Consider the following 18,242-nt stretch of genomic DNA (forward strand, 5'->3'; position numbering starts at 1 on the left):
CCTCATGTTTCTGTGTCAGTGCTTCTCAATATTTCATGTCAAGGACCCCAAAAATTCCTCCACCCCCTGCTATTTTCCAACAGCTAAAGAACACCAAAGGGGGTTCCCGGCTTCCCGCCCAAAATGGCTTAAATTAGCTAATCTGATGGCTCACTTCCTAAAGACTCATACTGGGGGGGTGCACATGTACCACATGACATAGAACAGGGGGGTGAGCCTGAGGCGAGCAGCACAGAAACTCTCAAATTATCAAAAATTATCTTCTGCCATCGTTTGTGACATTTTCCCTCCAACTAGCAGCACACCATGCAGCTCCATGGGTGCCAAATTGATTCTTGAACATTCCTTGCCTAGTGTATCAGGGCCATCTAGTGGCAAAAAGGAGAACTACATTGCAGTGGTTCAGAATCTTCAGGTTTGAATCTCAAAATGCCTTGTAGATGTGCTATTTTTGAAAAATCGTGAAAATGTGGCGCAAATCTTTGAATATATATTCTTTATTAACAGTATGTTCTTCCCTGGAACAACATATTGTCAGATGGGGGTCGGCAGCCAAATACAGATACATTTTGGGGTCCTAGACATGAGATATTGAACACCACTGATATAGAAACATGAGGTATTTCAGAAAACTGTCAAGATTTAGAAGACTTTTTTTTCAATTTCGACGTCAGGTCAAAATGGGTTAAACTCATTTTTGAAAAGGCTTGTGAGAATAATGTAAGAACAGATGAATGGATCATTATTTTCCCACGAAACCACCTCAGCACTGCAGAGCAATATAGCAGGGGCCCAACAGGGACATCACTCACCTTATCAACCCTTCCACTGTTGATCTCTGATGGTAGGAACTTTTTGCCAATAGGCCTGAGATCACTCTGCAAAGGAGATGAAGTAGAATTAAAATCGGCCACTCTAGATTAATAATTAACCATTTTATACTTTATACTTTGTTACATGATGTATACCTTAGGCTTAGTAGATGTCCAAGCTCACAACAACGCAACACATTGTGACCTTGCACCTTGCATCTGCTATTCTTACTATATTTGCTCATAAATGTTTAATTAAAAAAAAAAATATGCCTGCTATAATATGCCAAAAATATGGATTTGATTTGCTTTATTTAGCACAACATGTAAAAACAATACAAGAAACAGTACACAAAATATAACAAGAAAAGTGTCAGGAAGTCGAAAGGGCTATTTTGTACGATGCACTACAAACTAAAGGCACAAGAGCTGGTCTGGGGTCAGACCTGCGTTATAGAGCTGGGGTCAGACCTGCGTTATAGAGCTGGGGTCAGACCTGTGATATAGAGCTGGGGTCAGACCTGTGATATAGAGCTGGGGTCAGACCTGTGATATAGAGCTGGGGTCAGACCTGTGATATAGAGCTGGGGTCAGACCTGCGATATAGAGCTGGGGTCAGACCTGTGATATAGAGCTGGGGTCAGACCTGCGATATAGAGCTGGGGTCAGACCTGCGATATAGAGCTGGGGTCAGACCTGTGATATAGAGCTGGGGTCAGACCTGTGATATAGAGCTGGGGTCAGACCTGCGATATAGAGCTGGGGTCAGACCTGTGATATAGAGCTGGGGTCAGACCTGTGATATAGAGCTGGGGTCAGACCTGTGATATAGAGCTGGGGTCAGACCTGCGTTATAGAGCTGGGGTCAGACCTGTGATATAGAGCTGGGGTCAGACCTGCGATATAGAGCTGGGGTCAGACCTGTGATATAGAGCTGGGGTCAGACCTGCGATATAGAGCTGGGGTCAGACCTGCGATATAGAGCTGGGGTCAGACCTGTGATATAGAGCTGGGGTCAGACCTGCGATATAGAGCTGGGGTCAGACCTGCGATATAGAGCTGGGGTCAGACCTGCGATATAGAGCTGGGGTCAGACCTGTGATATAGAGCTGGGGTCAGACCTGTGATATAGAGCTGGGGTCAGACCTGTGATATAGAGCTGGGGTCAGACCTGCGATATAGAGCTGGGGTCAGACCTGTGATATAGAGCTGGGGTCAGACCTGTGATATAGAGCTGGGGTCAGACCTGTGATATAGAGCTGGGGTCAGACCTGCGATATAGAGCTGGGGTCAGACCTGTGATATAGAGCTGGGGTCAGACCTGTGATATCCTATTTTCCCCTCAAGTCATAAAAAAACAAGGTCACAGGCAGCAGCAACTAAGCCAGGTCACAATGTTGCCCTAAGTTTATACACAGCATGTGGCGTGGGTGTAGCATCTCTCCAACCACATTTCTGCTTTTAAACATACATGTGTTCGAGTTTTCCTCCTGTGCATTTCACATAATTGGATGCATTCAGCATACAAAATATTCAGCAGAAAATGGCTAAAAATGCATTTTTTCGGCCTATTCGAATAGGCAGAAGATATATCACCGAATAGTGTATGCTATTAATGCATTCAAAAGAGCTGAATAAATGATTAATGGACCAATAATAGTGATTATAATTTAAGTTAAGTGTTGCCATAACCATTTATTTTGCCATAAATCAGGTAGCTTTAAGGTACGGCCATGACAGCAATGGTAGGAAAAAAAAGATATATAATATTAATCATATTCGGATATTAGGTGGTCAGCCAACTGTTTCCTATATTTGGTATTCGGTTTCGGCCAAGAATTTCCCTTTCGGTGCATCCCTAGACGTCATGGTACGCCATGACACTTTCATGGACACTTTCATGGATCAAACCTCGCACCAGAAGTTCCATGAATACAGGGCAGTGAACGCAGCCGGCTGGACCAGCTCATGAACAAACATTATTTATGAACAATTGCGCCCCATTGTCATATAAATGCGTTTAGGAATATAAAAGACATATCACAGGTTGTTTTCTAATCACTTGCTTTTCGATGTGCACAGTGAGTACATAATTTTATTTGAGGATTAAAACAGCGGCAGGTCGTTTCTGTCTCGGGAGGCATCGTGGGATTTGGCCGCCAGACAGGAAACGGTGGACAGTCTTGTGATACTTGGAACGTTCAGAAACATACTTTGTGCTCTTTAGATACCTCTATAAAATTACACGGTGTACACATCAAAAGCAACACAGCAGACAATAATGTGTTGCATGTATTATTTTCCAGAAGGGATTACTTTAAGGTCTCAGTCATTCAGAAGTAGTGTTTGTTCATGAGCTGGTCCGGCTGCAGTTTGGCTCCCATGGTGTGACGAATCTGCCATCTGGAATTGCATGGTAGCGAAAATGACGTCAGTTACTAGTACTACCTTATTTTTCATATAGCTTGCTTCCAGGACCCTTCCCTACTTGCTTCACAGGTGTTACCGATACTAATTAACACAAACACTGCGGCCGTGTGGCCACAAGTGGTAAACAGCTTGCACGGGGCCGGAGTTTGGGAGATTACTACTAAAGTACTCTCGAGAAACATTTATATTTAAATCGCGATGCGATGAAACATCTGAAATCAGATCTGAAGTTTCCGAACCTCGGATGTCTGATCAGCACAAAGGACAGCGATGTAAATTTCGTGAAAAGAGCCAGAGAAGATCCAAATGATAACAGTGGTCTGTGCATGCGCGAGTGAGCAATTCATTGCCCAGCAACCGGCTCAGGGAAAAAAGTAGTTTTTAGTGGTGCCGTTTCAGATCCATATAAAGCTATATTATATGAAACTAAACGTATTAGGGATGCACAGAAAGGGAAATCTTGGCCGAAACCAAATACTGAATATAGGAAACATTCGGGCCGAAAACCGAATATCATTATTATTATATATTTTTTTTCTCCTACCATTGCTGTCATGGCCGTACCTTAAAGCTACCTGATTTATGACAAAAAAAAAACATTTATTCAGCTCTTTTGAATGCATTAATTGCATACACTATTCAGTGATATATTTTCTGCCTATTCGGGCCAAAATCGAATAGGCCGAAAATGCATTTTTAGCCATTTTCTGTCGAATATTTTCTGCGGACAAATATTCGGTGCATCACTAAAACGTGTATATATATATATATATATATATATATACGCACACACACACACACACACACACACACACGTCAATCGCAGACAACAGATGGCTATTAAAAAAACGTATATACACACGTGACATGTCAACAGTAGATATGGATATTTGTGAGGGGTTTTTTTTGTGTATAGTAGCCGTTTGTGTCTGTTCTGTTTTGTCTTCATTTTTCATTTTATATTGTCTCGTTTTGTTTCTTCTGTTTGGTTTGTGACTTTATGGCATGTATGTCTTGTATTTTAAAATGGAAAAAGCCCAAATTGGATTGTGCAGTCCAGGTAGTGAATGAGGCATTACATCAGGTGAAGGAGTTTATGTATCGAGGACGGAGAAGGAGATCAGCCGGAGAATCGGAGCGGTAGGGGCGGTATTGCAGTCGCTGTACCGCACGGATGTGACAAAAAGAGAGTTGAGCCAGAAGGCAAAGCTCTCTGTATCCCGAGCAATCTTCATTCCTACTCTCACCTATGGTCATGAAATGTGGGTCCTTCCCGAAAGAATAAGGTCGCGAATACAACTAGCCAAAATGAGTTTTCTTCGACAGGTGGCCCTTAGAGATAGGGTGAGAAGTTCAGTCACACGAGAGAGACTCGGAGTAGAGTCGCTGCTTCTTCGCCTGGAAAGGAGCCAGCTTAGGTGTTTCGGGCATCTGTTTAGGATGCCTCTCAGGCGTCTCCCTAGGGAGGTCCTCAACGCACGTCCCACTGGGAGGAGACCCCGGGGCAGACCAAGGATCACGTCCCACTGGGAGGAGACCCCGGGGCAGACCACGGCGCAGTTGGAGGAAACACATCGACTCACTGGCCTTGGAACGTCACAGGATCCCCCAGGAGGAAGTCACTAATGATGCTCTGGAGAGGGAAGTCTGGAGCTCTCTTGTGGAGCTGTTCCCCCCGCGACCCGACTACGGATAAGCGGTTGAAGATGGATGGATGGAAAGGAGCACCCCCCCAATATTGCAGCTGTAGGGCAAGCTTGAATTATCCTCTTTCAATCAGCAAAGTGTTTGTTTCCTAAAAACCCACCGTAGACATGTTAAAAGCTACTTTATGTCAAGAAGTTCCATGCAGGTGATTATTTTTCTAAGTGTTGGGAGTTTGGAAGTGCTTGTCGAAGTCACTGAATGGCCCTGTTTCGAATTTGCACATAATGCAGGAGGATGAAGGTGACGCCTTAATGAAAACGAGCGATTCTAAACTCCAACACTTCACAAAAATAATCACCTGCTCGCTTTCTTGACAGAAACTCAGAAAGTAGCTCATAACATGTCTATGGTTGATTTTTATCAAACAAATGCTTTGCCTAAAGAAAGAGGATCATTCAAGCTTGCCCTACAGCTGGTACAGTTGGTGAGCTTAACGTCATTTCAGTGTATAAATGGAACCCTCTCTCAGAGTTACAGAGCCGTACGAGGCCATTTGGGATGAGTCTGGGGAAAGCTTGCCTCCATGTTGCCTCTCCTCGACAGACCGTACACCCCAGAGCCTGAAGAGCCTTTATGTCTAGGTCTTTAACGACTTGAAATGATAGGAAGATGGGAAATAAAGTCCACAAGAAACAGCACATCACATCAAAGGAAGTCAAATAATGTCTAAGAGGTAACTCACATTGAGTCCAATACGGATGATGTCATTGTGTGATACATTCTCTGCTCCACCTTTCAGTTCTGCTATCCCCTCTTCACTGAGATACCTGGATGACAACAACATGGCAATTGGTGAGAAGATTGAAATAAAACAAACAATAACTATACTATAACTTAAGTTGTAACTTGTATGTTAAACACAACACCAGGCATTATTAAACTAAACATTATTTGGACTGGGTTAGAAATAGAATCAGGGTGAAACTACAATCTCTATGCTTAGCCAACTAATGCATCCAAGGTTCAAGGTTAGCTTTATTGTCCCTTGCGGGAAATTGGTTTGCAGCCAGATATTAGTAAAATAAATATACACACAACATTCAATAAAAGACGTAAAGATCTAAGAGCAGGGCACTAGAGACAGATAATTCATGACATGCTTTTGCTGTGAAAACAGTCCCTTATCTGTTATCAGAGCATCAAAGTATTTTATTTTTTAATACAACATAAATTCAATATAGGGCCTACAAAAACAAAGTGGCATTTTATTTTTGTATCTTCTAATTTTTTATAAAGCTAGCCGCCCTACATCACATGCCAGGCAGTGTTACCAAACCACATTGTGATATTATGCCAGCATTTGAAGAGAATGCGTCAATTTAGTTTGGGGTAGGCCTACACTAGACCTAGAACGACTGTGATCATTTCATTAACTTCGTAAATGTTCATGTATCAGAGGCATAGATCCCTTCCTACTGTTCCTGAGTTGAATTGAATTATTGGCGGCCTAAATGTGATAAATGCTCCATTTGTACTCACCCATTAAGTAATTCCAAAGACATGGAGTGAAATATGGTCCTCTAGTTTTATATCCATGTGAAAGTTCTGGCACAAAACGTGTATTTAGTGAATTATCTCCACTTTTTCAAGAGATGCACACACGGACGTCTTTCTCTCCTGGCGAGAGGGGCCCGGAATGATCGATGAAGTGATTTTACGAATACGTCCGGTTTACCACAGACGTCATCACCAATTGACCAGGGAAACACAAAAGTTTGGGCCACACAATTGATGAAATGAAGTCCAGCTGTCATTCCTTTTGCCCGGAGAGAAAGACGTCCGTGTGCATTTCACATGGATATGTGAAAGTTTCACATGGATATGAAACTAGAGGACCATATATTTCACTCCACGTCTTTGGAATTATTTAATGGGCGAGTACAAACGGAGCATTTATCACATTTAGGCCACCCATTTTACGTCCGACCAGAAATTAAGCAGGACCGTTCTATGGCTCTGTATGTGAAATACTGTACATACTGTATGAATAAACAACAAGAGCCATTCTAGGGCTAGGCCTACACAAGCATTATGTCTTTAGTTTAGAGTTAGCTATAGCAGTGGTTCCCAAAGTGGGGTCCGGGGACCCCCAGGGGTACCTGAGGGAGTTCCAGGGGGTCCCCAGCTAAATAATAGTTTGTAACCAAATGGACCCTTATGGGTCTGCAACTCAGAGAGTGTACAAATGGAACCAAATGGACCTGTTATACGATCTCAGAGTTAAATTAACCCATTTTGGGCGGGATCCCTTTTTGGTGTTAGCATTATGTTATGCTTTAGCTATTGAAAAATAGCAGACCTACAAGCTCATAGCGCGCCACTCGGTGGCGCGCTATGAGCTTGTAGGTCTGCTATTTTTGAAAAATCGAAGAACGACTGACATAGAAACATAGCTTTTTCAGAAAACTGTCAGGATGCAAGACATTTTTTTTATCTGATCTCAGGTCAAAATGGGTTAACATTGATTTTACAATATAAATTGGGGGTCCAAGAGATAGAAATGCCATTAAATGGGGGTCCGTAGACTAATGCATGTCAAACTGGGGGTCCTTGAAATTAAACGGGTTGAGAATCACCGCTAGAGCCATAACAATCTTCTCTTATGGGGGTCCCTGGCATGTGTTTTCAAATGGGGGGGGTCCGCGGGTTGATTAGTGTCAATGTGGGAGTCTGAGCTATAGTCCATAGCCTTTTTTGATTGATTGATTTAAATATGTATTAACAGTTTGCAGAATTACAGTACATTTCAAGCACAGACTCAATACAAAGACTGTTAACTGTGAGTGGAAGACCCAATTAAGCATTACACTTGTTTACAACAGGGTCCACGTACATTGTTCAATTCATCAAAACATTTAGAGACATACAAATAGACATTTCTATGTAGCTAAAGAACAGAACAGGAATTAATCATATAGGAAGCAAAAAGGGAAAAGATACATATACAGTGAGGGGAAATGGAGGGGGGGGGGGGGTAAAAGTCACTTAAAGTCCATAGACTTCTCCAGACTGCATGGTTACCACTGACAGCTGCTGGACCGTGTGTATGTATGGCTACACACCATACAGGCTGTCTGTTATCGCTAGCTGCACCACACTATAGCATCACATTCGACCATCCATGACTGATGGTGTAAACAAGCATCACTGATGCTTTGTGTTTACTACCATGGGGCAGTGCTGGCTATAAGGCAGCCAATATACATACACATCATTATTATAGAGATAAATAACTAACCGATAATAATGTTATATTTTATACAGCTCGCTAACAGACCGTTAGCTACAAAGCTATATACCTACCAGCCTTCTTTGGTCAGCGATGCTTTCAAATCGCTCATTTTCTTCAAAAAAAGAATATGTGTAAAAAAATAACAATGGCGCCTATATATTTAATGCCCCGCTTATTATAAATAAATTACTATGTGATATTGCAATGCACATTATTATCGACTTAACGCTGTTATAACTTGCTAGTTGTGACTCGTAAACGAACGACTTTACGTTCAATAAGCCACCAATGGGATTCGAGTAACCTTGCGTGACGTCATCGGGCTTTAGGAGATGCGCAAAAGGCAAGACTTTCTTCTTCTTCTTCTTCTGCCTGGCAGATGAGCGAGCTGCGGCACATTACTGCCCCCGTGCGGTCATCAATGGTACTGCGACCTGCTGCTGTTTGATTGATTGATTGAAATATTTATTAACAGTTTGTAGAATTTACAGTACATTTTAAGCACAAACTCAATACAAAGACTGTCAACTGTGAGTGGACGACCCAATTAAGCATTACACTTGTTTACAACAGGGTCCACATTGTTCAATTCATCAAAACATTTAAAGACATACAAACATTTAGAGACATACAAATAGACATTTCTATGTAGCTAAATTCATCATATGGGAAGCAAAAAAGGGAAAAGATACAATATACAGTGAGGGAAAATGGGGTGGGGGGGGTGGGGGGGGATTCAGATTTTACAGAGGCCAGTTTCGAATTGCAGCCATCCGTAGGTGCCCTTTGAGAGCGGTTTTGAAGGAGTCAAGGGATTCACATGTCTTAATGACTGTTGGTAGGGCGTTCCACATTTTGGTGGCATAGGAGCGAAAAGAATTTAGTCCCTTGTTTGTGCCGAATCTGGGTTGTACATGGTTTGTTGTACTCCCTCTGGTGTTGTGGGTGTGGACTTCGTTCACACTAGGGAAGTATTTAGACAGGTACATGGGTATCTTGGTGGTGTATCGAATCTTGTGGACCAGACCCATTGCAAGATGCTGTACTCTGTCGTCGACCCTAAGCCATCCCAGCCTGTCAAAGTGGGCAGGGGTGAGGTGGGTTCGGGGGGTGAGGCCAAGTAGGAGCCTGACCAGTTTGTTTTGGGAGGTCTGGAGCCTTGTTTTAAGGGCCTTTGAGGTGCTGTGGTACCAAGAGGTGGATGCATAGTCAAAGAAACCTTGTACGAGGGCTCCTGTTAAGGTCTTCAAGGTGTTTTTGCTGACCAGTGAGGAGATCCTGTAAAGGAATCTTGTTCTTTGATTGACTTTTTTGATTACGTTGGTGGCCATCTTATCACCGGAAAGATTGGCCTCCAGGATGGAACCTAGGTAGGTAATTTGATCTTTTCGTGTGATAATATTGTCACCCACTCTAACCAAGAAGCCATCTGCCTTGCTGAGATTACTATTTGATCCGAAGAGGATGGATTCAGTTTTTCCCAGGTGTAAGGATAGTTTGTTATCAGCGAGCCAGGTGCAGATTCTACCGAGTTCAGAGCTGAGGGTCTTTTCAACCTGCAGTTTGTTCCTGTCCGAGACCAGCAGTGCTGAGTCATCTGCGAACAGGAACAAGTTGCAGTCACAAGCTGAAGTCATGTCGTTAACATATATTAGGAACAGTAAAGGCCCTAGTATGCTTCCTTGTGGGACGCCACAGCTCACTGGGAGGGGAGGGGACAGTGTTCCGTTCACCTCCACCATCTGTTCTCTTCCCTCCAGGTAGGATTGCATCCAGCTCACTGATGTGCTATCAAAACCAATAGCTTTAAGCTTGTTAACCAGTATGGAGTGGTTCACGGTGTCAAAAGCCTTTTGGAGGTCCAGCATGACCATGCCGCAGTATTTTCCAGCGTCCACCTCGTGTTTGATGTGGTCGCTCAAATAGAGGAGGCATGTGTCAGTGGAGTGGGATGTTCTGAAACCAGATTGGAACTCGTACAGCAAATTATTAGTGGCAAGATACTTTTCAACCTGTTCATAGACTATTTTTTCCATCACTTTCGAGATGGAGCTTAGAATAGAAATAGGGCGGTAGTTGCCGGGTTCTAATTTACTCCCTTTTTTGAACAAGGGGGTTACTTTGGCCAGTTTAAAATCTTGGGGGACCTGTCCCTGTTTGATGGAGAGGTTAACTATGTGGGTGATGACTGGAGCTATGGAAAAAGCTGAGTCTCTGAGAAATTTGGAGGGGATATTGTCATGGCCAGTGGCCTTGTGGGGTTGTAGGGCACTCAGTTTTTTAAGTACCTCCTCGGTTGTTACCATTGCCATTTTGAAATCATCTTTACAAACACCAAGGTTTTTGTAGAAGGCTTTGATGTGCTCTACACCAAAACGCCCAGAGTGGGAGGGCAGTTTGCTAACCAGCTTTGTTGCAATGTTTGTAAAGAAGATGTTCAGGTGGTTGGCTACATCAAGCTTATCAGTGATGAGGGTGTTATTCGATTTGATGTTTATGTTAGTAAACCTGGTTTTTAGTTTCTGCTGTGTGTGTGTGTGTGTGTGTGTGTGTGTGTGTGTGTGTGTGTGTGTGTGTGTGTGTGTGTGTGTGTGTGTGTGTGTGTGTGTGTGTGTGTGTGTACATATAATATAGGTGACTCTTTCATTTATCCATATACAGACATTCACTCTTCTATAAATGTTCATTTATTTTTGACTGTGCTTTATTGTCCTTTTACTTTGATCATTGTTCCATAAATATGTTATAATGGACGGTTGTAGTCATTTTTTTTTACTAGGTGGTTTTTAATGCATAGACTGTAAAACAGTTTTATGGTATTTCCTTCATTTTGTTATAGTATATATCCTTGAGCTCTGAAAAGGCACTAGCCTACACAAATTAAACGTAACTGCGATCTTAATAATCAAAACTATTCTTGAGATTATTATCTTATAGTTGACCTGCTGAGAATGTGTCACTCCATGTGAGTTTTGAATTCTACAGCTATTTCTGAAGCAAAATGGAGGGAAACAAGAAAAGAAGAAAAAGCAATAAATCCAAGTACACCCAAAAGGCTTTGTGGGGACATCACCTTGGCTTGAGTGGCAACGGTTGATTGTTCCAACTCAGAAAACGCCCTCTGAAATGTTCTCTTCCTTGGCAAATATCCAGTAGCGACAATGACACTTTTATCCTCAATTATTTTTTTATCAAGGACTATATGCAAAGAGACATTGTCCATCTTGCTGTTTGATAAATTGCAGTGAAAAAAGTTATAAGCACCCTTTAAAAGTTATAAGCACCCTTTCAAACACCTTACTGCTTACGTGTTAAAGGAGAATATAGGGATGTTTCGGTTCAATATTTTGGGGACACGTTTTTGGTAAGCATGCAGAGATATCTCTTTACCAAAAGAATGTCCCCAAAATATTAGACTCACCCAACATAAGGGCAATATATTAGTGATGCACCGAATATTCGGCCGCAGAAAATATTCAGCAGAAAATGGCTAAAAATGCATTTTCGGCCTAGGCCTATTCGGTTTCGGCCCGAATAGGCAGAAAATATATCACCGAATAGTGTATGCAATTAATGCATTCAAAAAAGCTGAATAAATGTTTTATGGACCCATAATAGTGATTATTATTTAAGTTAACTTTTGCCATATTTATTTTGCCATAAATCAGGTAGCTTTAAGGTACGGCCATGACAACAGTGGTAGGAAAAAAGATATATAATATTAATCATATTCGGATATTCGGTATTCGGTTTTTGGCCAACTGTTTCCTATATTCAGTATTCGGTTTTCGGCCAAGAATTTCCCTTTCGGTGCATCCTTACAATATATCAATATTCTCTCTATGGGTCGTCCTCAGTCAAGCCCTCCATCGTCGCTTCCATACAGTTCCAGACAGTCATCCTGGTTCTCATATCTGGCCAGCTCGTTGGTGCTTTGTGTTCCTGCGTCTTTCTGGAGTATACATCCAGGTGTGATACTGTACGGGTTGTGGACGTCATCGTATAACCGGTGTGGCATCAATATGTTTTCCCCCCCCTTGCTTTCAAAGGCTGCATTACAGTATAGTGATATCAATTTCTGAACCGGGTGTTCTAGCTGCTGCTGTTCTGAGTGATTGATTGATTGCCTATAATTGGTAACACTTTATATTAAGGTTGTCTTTATAATGCATTATAAGCTAATTTATAATGCATTATAATGTGCTTATAAGGCATTATAACACTCGTTATAAATGTTTGAAATAATTTATGACAACTTATAACCACGATTATACCATTATAGTATAAGTGCTGGTCATAATGCATTATTATGCTCAGTGGAACAGCACATTATAACTATTATAACTTAGGTCTTGGAATGACCTACAGTCCAGACTCAAACTGGCTGCTGTGATTCCCCTAGTGAGCTTTAAAAGGATTGCCATGGGCACACTTCACATACACTGCTCCTGCTTTGACGTATAGCAACTGTCTGCTTGCTTTTTGGGTTAGGGTCAACTAGCAATTCCCGTTGCTTAGATCTTTTAGTCCTTATTGGTCGCGTTCCTGTTCTCCCTTTTAGCTTCTTTGGTAGTGGGTACTGTATTTATGAGCATTGTATGTCTGTCCTGTTTTTTTGTTGTTATTTTTTGTTACTGGCAGAGTTGTGTCACTTATTTTGCCTATTGTTCTGGCCAGTTCACACTTGTAAAAGAGTCTCAATGTGGTTTTTACTGGTTAAATAAAGGTTAAATAAATAAAAAAAGGTGCTAATAACCATTAAAGAATGTTGCCACTTTACTTAAAGGTCTCAAAGTCCTGCTACTGTATAGCATATTATTGATGCTTTGGTTATAATGCATTATGACATTACAGCACTTCTCCATGTGCCTTTATAACCAAGTTTTCAAATAATTGTAGTGAAGTAAAAGTTCAAATTTCGGCATTGAGATGTAGTGGAGTAGAAGTAAAAGTACTGGAAATTGGAAATACTCAAGTAAAGTACAAATACCTCAAAATTGTACTTAAGTAAAAGTACTTAGTTACTTTCCACCACTGCCAACAACCAAAACCGCGTGTTTCCTCGTTGGTCCGAATCTCGTGTTGTGACATCCTGACTGTAGGCAAGACGGGTTGTTAAACGGGCAAAGCGTTTCTGACATGCTGATTGGTTGACGTGCAGAGTGGGGGCGTGTCTCTGACGTGCTGATTGGTTGACGAGCAGAGAGGGGGGTGTGTCTCTGACGTGCTGATTGGTTGAGGTGCAGAAAAGGGGGTGTGTCTCTGTAGGGTTATGGGGGTGGGTAGTGTTTAGGCTTCATGTTGACTCTGCCAGCTGATGTTGAAGGATCAACACCTCTCTCTCTACGCTCGCTCTGCCTCCTTCACCTCTAATCTACGGCCCACGACCTCTCACCTATACGACCTACGACCTCCACCTACGACCCACAACCTCTCACCTGCGACCTACGACCTCCACCTACGACCCACGACCTCTCACCTGCGACCTACGACCTCCACCTACGACCCACGACCTCTCACCTGCGACCCACGACCTCCACCTACGACCCACGACCTCTCACCTGCGACCTACGACCTCCACCTACGACCCACGACCTCTCACCTGCGACCCACGACCTCTCCTCTGACCAGAACCGCCTCTCCTCTCCATCCTCCTCACATCCGACCGGACCACATCACATGGAGACTGCGTTCGCTGTGCTGCTGATGATGACCGCTGGACTGTCTCATGGTGAGAAGATGATTCATACACTGTTTTTAACACATTTTTCACATTGTTCACATTGTTCACATTCACTATAGAGGACGTTAAACATGCATAAAGTCAGCGGCAAAGTGACTTTAAACTTAACATGGTTTCATGGAATCAGATTTGTATGTATGTATGGGCTGTCAAGGACAGAATCAGATAGGACTTGTATGTATGTATGGGGCTGATATGGTTCCCGTTTCGCATTCGAGTAAATGGTGCGCTGTGACTGGCCAGTCGCTGTGATTGACACCCTACACCTAAACCTAACCCTAACCTTAACCTCAGTAAAACTATACCTAAACCTAACCCTAACATCAGTACAACTATACCTAAACCTAACCCTAACCCTAACCTTAACCTCAGTAAAACTATACCTAATTTAAACCTAACCTCAGTAAACTATACCTAAACCTAACCTCAGTAAAACTAACGCAGTGGCGCGGGAGCGTTTCCAAGAACCTGAATGCGAAACAAATACCATATTAGCATGTATGGGCTGTAAAGGACAGAAAGTAGCTTTATTTTGTCTCTCTGTAGGCCTGCGTTCTTGCGTAACATCCTGGTATGATGTCAAATGCATATCTATTAAATCTGCCAGTCATATTCATGTTCCCTTTTATATGGAGCAGTGTTGTTTTTGACAGCAAAATTAGATTTTAGTTTTAGTCATAGTCTCTTGAATAGTTTTCATTTAAGCTTCAGTCACATTTTAGTCACCTGGAATGTTTTAGCGTTAGTCTAACTCTAGTTTATTCGACTAAATGTCATAAGATTTTATTCCACTAAATCTACAGTTGATTTAGTCGGCTAAAATGAGTTTTGGCGGGCCTTGATGCTGCCGTGATGTTACACTTGCTGAAGATAGCTGATCTACAATCTCACAATGCGTTGCGACGCGTTGTAAAGCGCCTTTATCCAAGGCGCTTTACATAGATTGTGCATTACATTCACCCATTCACACACACATTCACCCATTCACACACACATTCACACGCCTTTACATAGACTGTGCATTACATTCACCCATTCACACACCCATTCACACACCTTTACATAGACTGTGCATTGCATTCACCCATTCACACACACATTCACACACCTTTACATAGACTGTGCATTGCATTCACCCATTCACACACACATTCACACACCTTTACATATAGACTGTGCATTACATTCACCCATTCACACACACATTCACACACCTTTACATATAGACTGTGCATTACATTCACCCATTCACACACACACATTCACACACCTTTACATAGACTGTGCATTACATTCACCCATTCACACACACACATTCACACACCTTTACATATAGACTGTGCATTACATTCACCCATTCACACACACATTCACACACCTTTACATATAGACTGTGCATTGCATTCACCCATTCACACACCTTTACATAGACTGTGCATTACATTCACTCATTCACACACACATTCACACACCTTTACATAGACTGTGCATTACATTCACACACACACACATTCACACACCTTTGCATAGACTGTGCATTACATTCACCCATTCACACACACATTCACACACCTTTACATAGACTGTGCATTATACATTCACCCATTCACACACACATTCAAACACCTTTACATAGACTGTGCATTACATTCACCCATTCACACACACATTCACACACCTTTACATATAGACTGTGCATTACATTCACCCATTCACACACACATTCACACACCTTTACATAGACTGTGCATTACATTCACCCATTCACACACACATTCACACACCTTTACATAGACTGTGCATTACATTCACCCATTCACACACACATTCAAACACCTTTACATAGACTGTGCATTACATTCACACACACATTCACACACCTTTACATAGACTGTGCATGCAATGAAAACTATTCAAGAGACTATGACTAAAACTAAAATCTAATTTTGCTGTCAAAAACAACACTGCTCCATATAGAAGGGAACATGAATATGACTGGCAGATTTAATAGATATGCATGTGACATCATACCAGGATGTTACGCAAGAACGCAGGCCTACTGACTGGCAAAAAAAAGCTACTTTCTTTCCTTGACAGCCCATACATATACATACAAGTCCTATCTGATTCTGTCCATGACAGCCCATACATACATACAAGTCCTATCTGATTCTGTCCATGACAGCCCATACATACATACAAGTCCTATCTGATTCTGTCCATGACAGCCCATAAATACATACAAGTCCTATCTGATTCTGTCCATGACAGCCCATACATACATACAAGTCCTATCTGATTCTGTCCTTGACAGCCCATACATACATACAAGTCCTATCTGATTCTGTCCTTGACAGCCCATACATACATACAAGTCCTATCTGATTCTGTCCATGACAGCCCATACATACATACAAGTCCTATCTGATTCTGTCCTTGACAGCCCATAAATACATACAAGTCCTATCTGATTCTGTCCATGACAGCCCATACATACATACAAGTCCTATCTGATTCTGTCCTTGACAGCCCATAAATACATACAAGTCCTATCTGATTCTGTCCTTGACAGCCCATACATACATACAAGTCCTATCTGATTCGGTCCATGACAGCCCATACATACATATAAGTCCTATCTGATTCTGTCCTTGACAGCCCATACATACATATAAGTCCTATCTGATTCTGTCCATGACAGCCCATAAATACATACAAGTCCTATCTGATTCTGTCCTTGACAGCCCATAAATACATACAAGTCCTATCTGATTCTGTCCTTGACAGCCCATACATACATACAAGTCCTATCTGATTCTGTCCATGACAGCCCATAAATACATACAAGTCCTATCTGATTCTGTCCATGACAGCCCATAAATACATACATACATATAAGTCCTATCTGATTCTGTCCATGACAGCCCATAAATACATACATACATATAAGTCCTATCTGATTCTGTCCTTGACAGCCCATACATACCTATCTAGCTCCACCTCCGCCCTCACGTCGACACACGTAGCTCCACCTCCGCCCTCACGTCGACACACGTAGCTCCACCTCCTCCCTCACGTCGACACACGCCACTCCAATGAGCCATCTATAGTCTTTGAGGGGTGCCAGCCCCTCCCACAGCTTTTCATCACAACACAGGTCACATTTTGCCATTGACAATGTGTCCAAACAAATCGACTTTTCTTTCTTTTCAAAATCTTTTTATTAAAGTTTTTGACAAACCCAGGGGCAAGCATTAAACAGAGACATATCAAATATGAAAAATTAAAAAAATATATCCATCCCCTATCCCGCACCCACCCCCCACCCACAATCCCAAGGATAGTCGGAAAATACATAAATCTATATACACATACACGAAATACATGCATACATAATTACAAAAAATAAAATAAAAATAATAAAGCAGATTATAATAGCAGAGCAGAATTTGTTTCAGTTGTGGTTGGCGTGGCCGAGGCATAGGCACGGCACACTATACCGTTTGTGTGTTGTGGTAGAATGTCATAAACGGACCCCAGGTTTTGTAAAACTTTTCAAATCGACTTTTCTAAACTGTTTTAATTCAGCTCGGTCATATACTGTATACCGGTGTGTGTGTGTGTGTGTGTGTGTGTGTGTGTGTGTGTGTGTGTGTGTGTGCGTGTGCGTGTGTGTGTGTGTGTATATATATATATACTGTGTATATGTGCCTACTTGCGTGTGCAACTCGACAGAGTGCAGTTCTAGTCTGAATTGTGTTTAATTTCTGTCCTCAGGTCAGATCCACTGTGATGCCAGACAGAATGGAGCTAAGTGTTTCGGAGCTCTGGGAGGAACCGTTGATCTGCGACTGGTGGACAGGATTGAGACGGGACTTGAATACATGTTCTACAAACATTCTAAAAAGGAAACAGACAGAGTATTTCGCTTTAGAAAGAAGTTTGGGACTTCTTCTAAATACCGAAACAGATCATCCTTTAATGGCAGTAGTGGAACATTTGAGATGAGTGACATCACACGGAGTGATGAAGCTCAATATGTTCTTTACATGATATTTGACTCAAAATGAACTACATCTCCATCTGTCTGTTCAAAGTAACGTTTTAATTCTAAGAACTGATATAAAAGAAAATCACACCCGTGTGAAGTGAGGGGCGCTAATATATTAAAGTCTAACTCGTGTTGATTAGGTGATGTAATGGTGATATAAAACAAACGATGCAATGGAACAACATATTTTTAAGATGGGGGTCCGCAGCCAAATACAGATAATTCTGGGGGTCCTTGACATGAAACAAATTGAGCACCACTGATATA

At 42.0% G+C, this 18,242-nt stretch overlaps 1 protein-coding gene across 2 annotated transcripts in view; it reads right to left on the bottom strand.

The window, feature by feature from the left end:
- tdrd3 (tudor domain containing 3) overlaps window positions 1-8,430 on the bottom strand; it is a 35,835-nt gene extending 27,405 nt beyond the window's left edge. For both annotated transcript variants that reach the window (XM_083759154.1, XM_083759153.1), the window contains exons 1-3: window positions 8,253-8,430; window positions 5,632-5,716; window positions 813-878 (exon numbers count right to left, since the gene is read on the bottom strand). In XM_083759154.1, the coding sequence (XP_083615280.1) occupies window positions 813-878; window positions 5,632-5,716; window positions 8,253-8,290 (189 nt within the window). In that variant the 5' untranslated portion in view covers window positions 8,291-8,430. The remainder of the gene's footprint in view (window positions 1-812; window positions 879-5,631; window positions 5,717-8,252) is intronic.
- Window positions 8,431-18,242: the final 9,812 nt, after the last annotated feature.

Source organism: Protomyctophum parallelum, assembly GCF_964188405.1.
Source record: "Protomyctophum parallelum genome assembly, chromosome: 2".
Taxonomy (NCBI): Eukaryota; Metazoa; Chordata; class Actinopteri; order Myctophiformes; family Myctophidae; genus Protomyctophum; species Protomyctophum parallelum.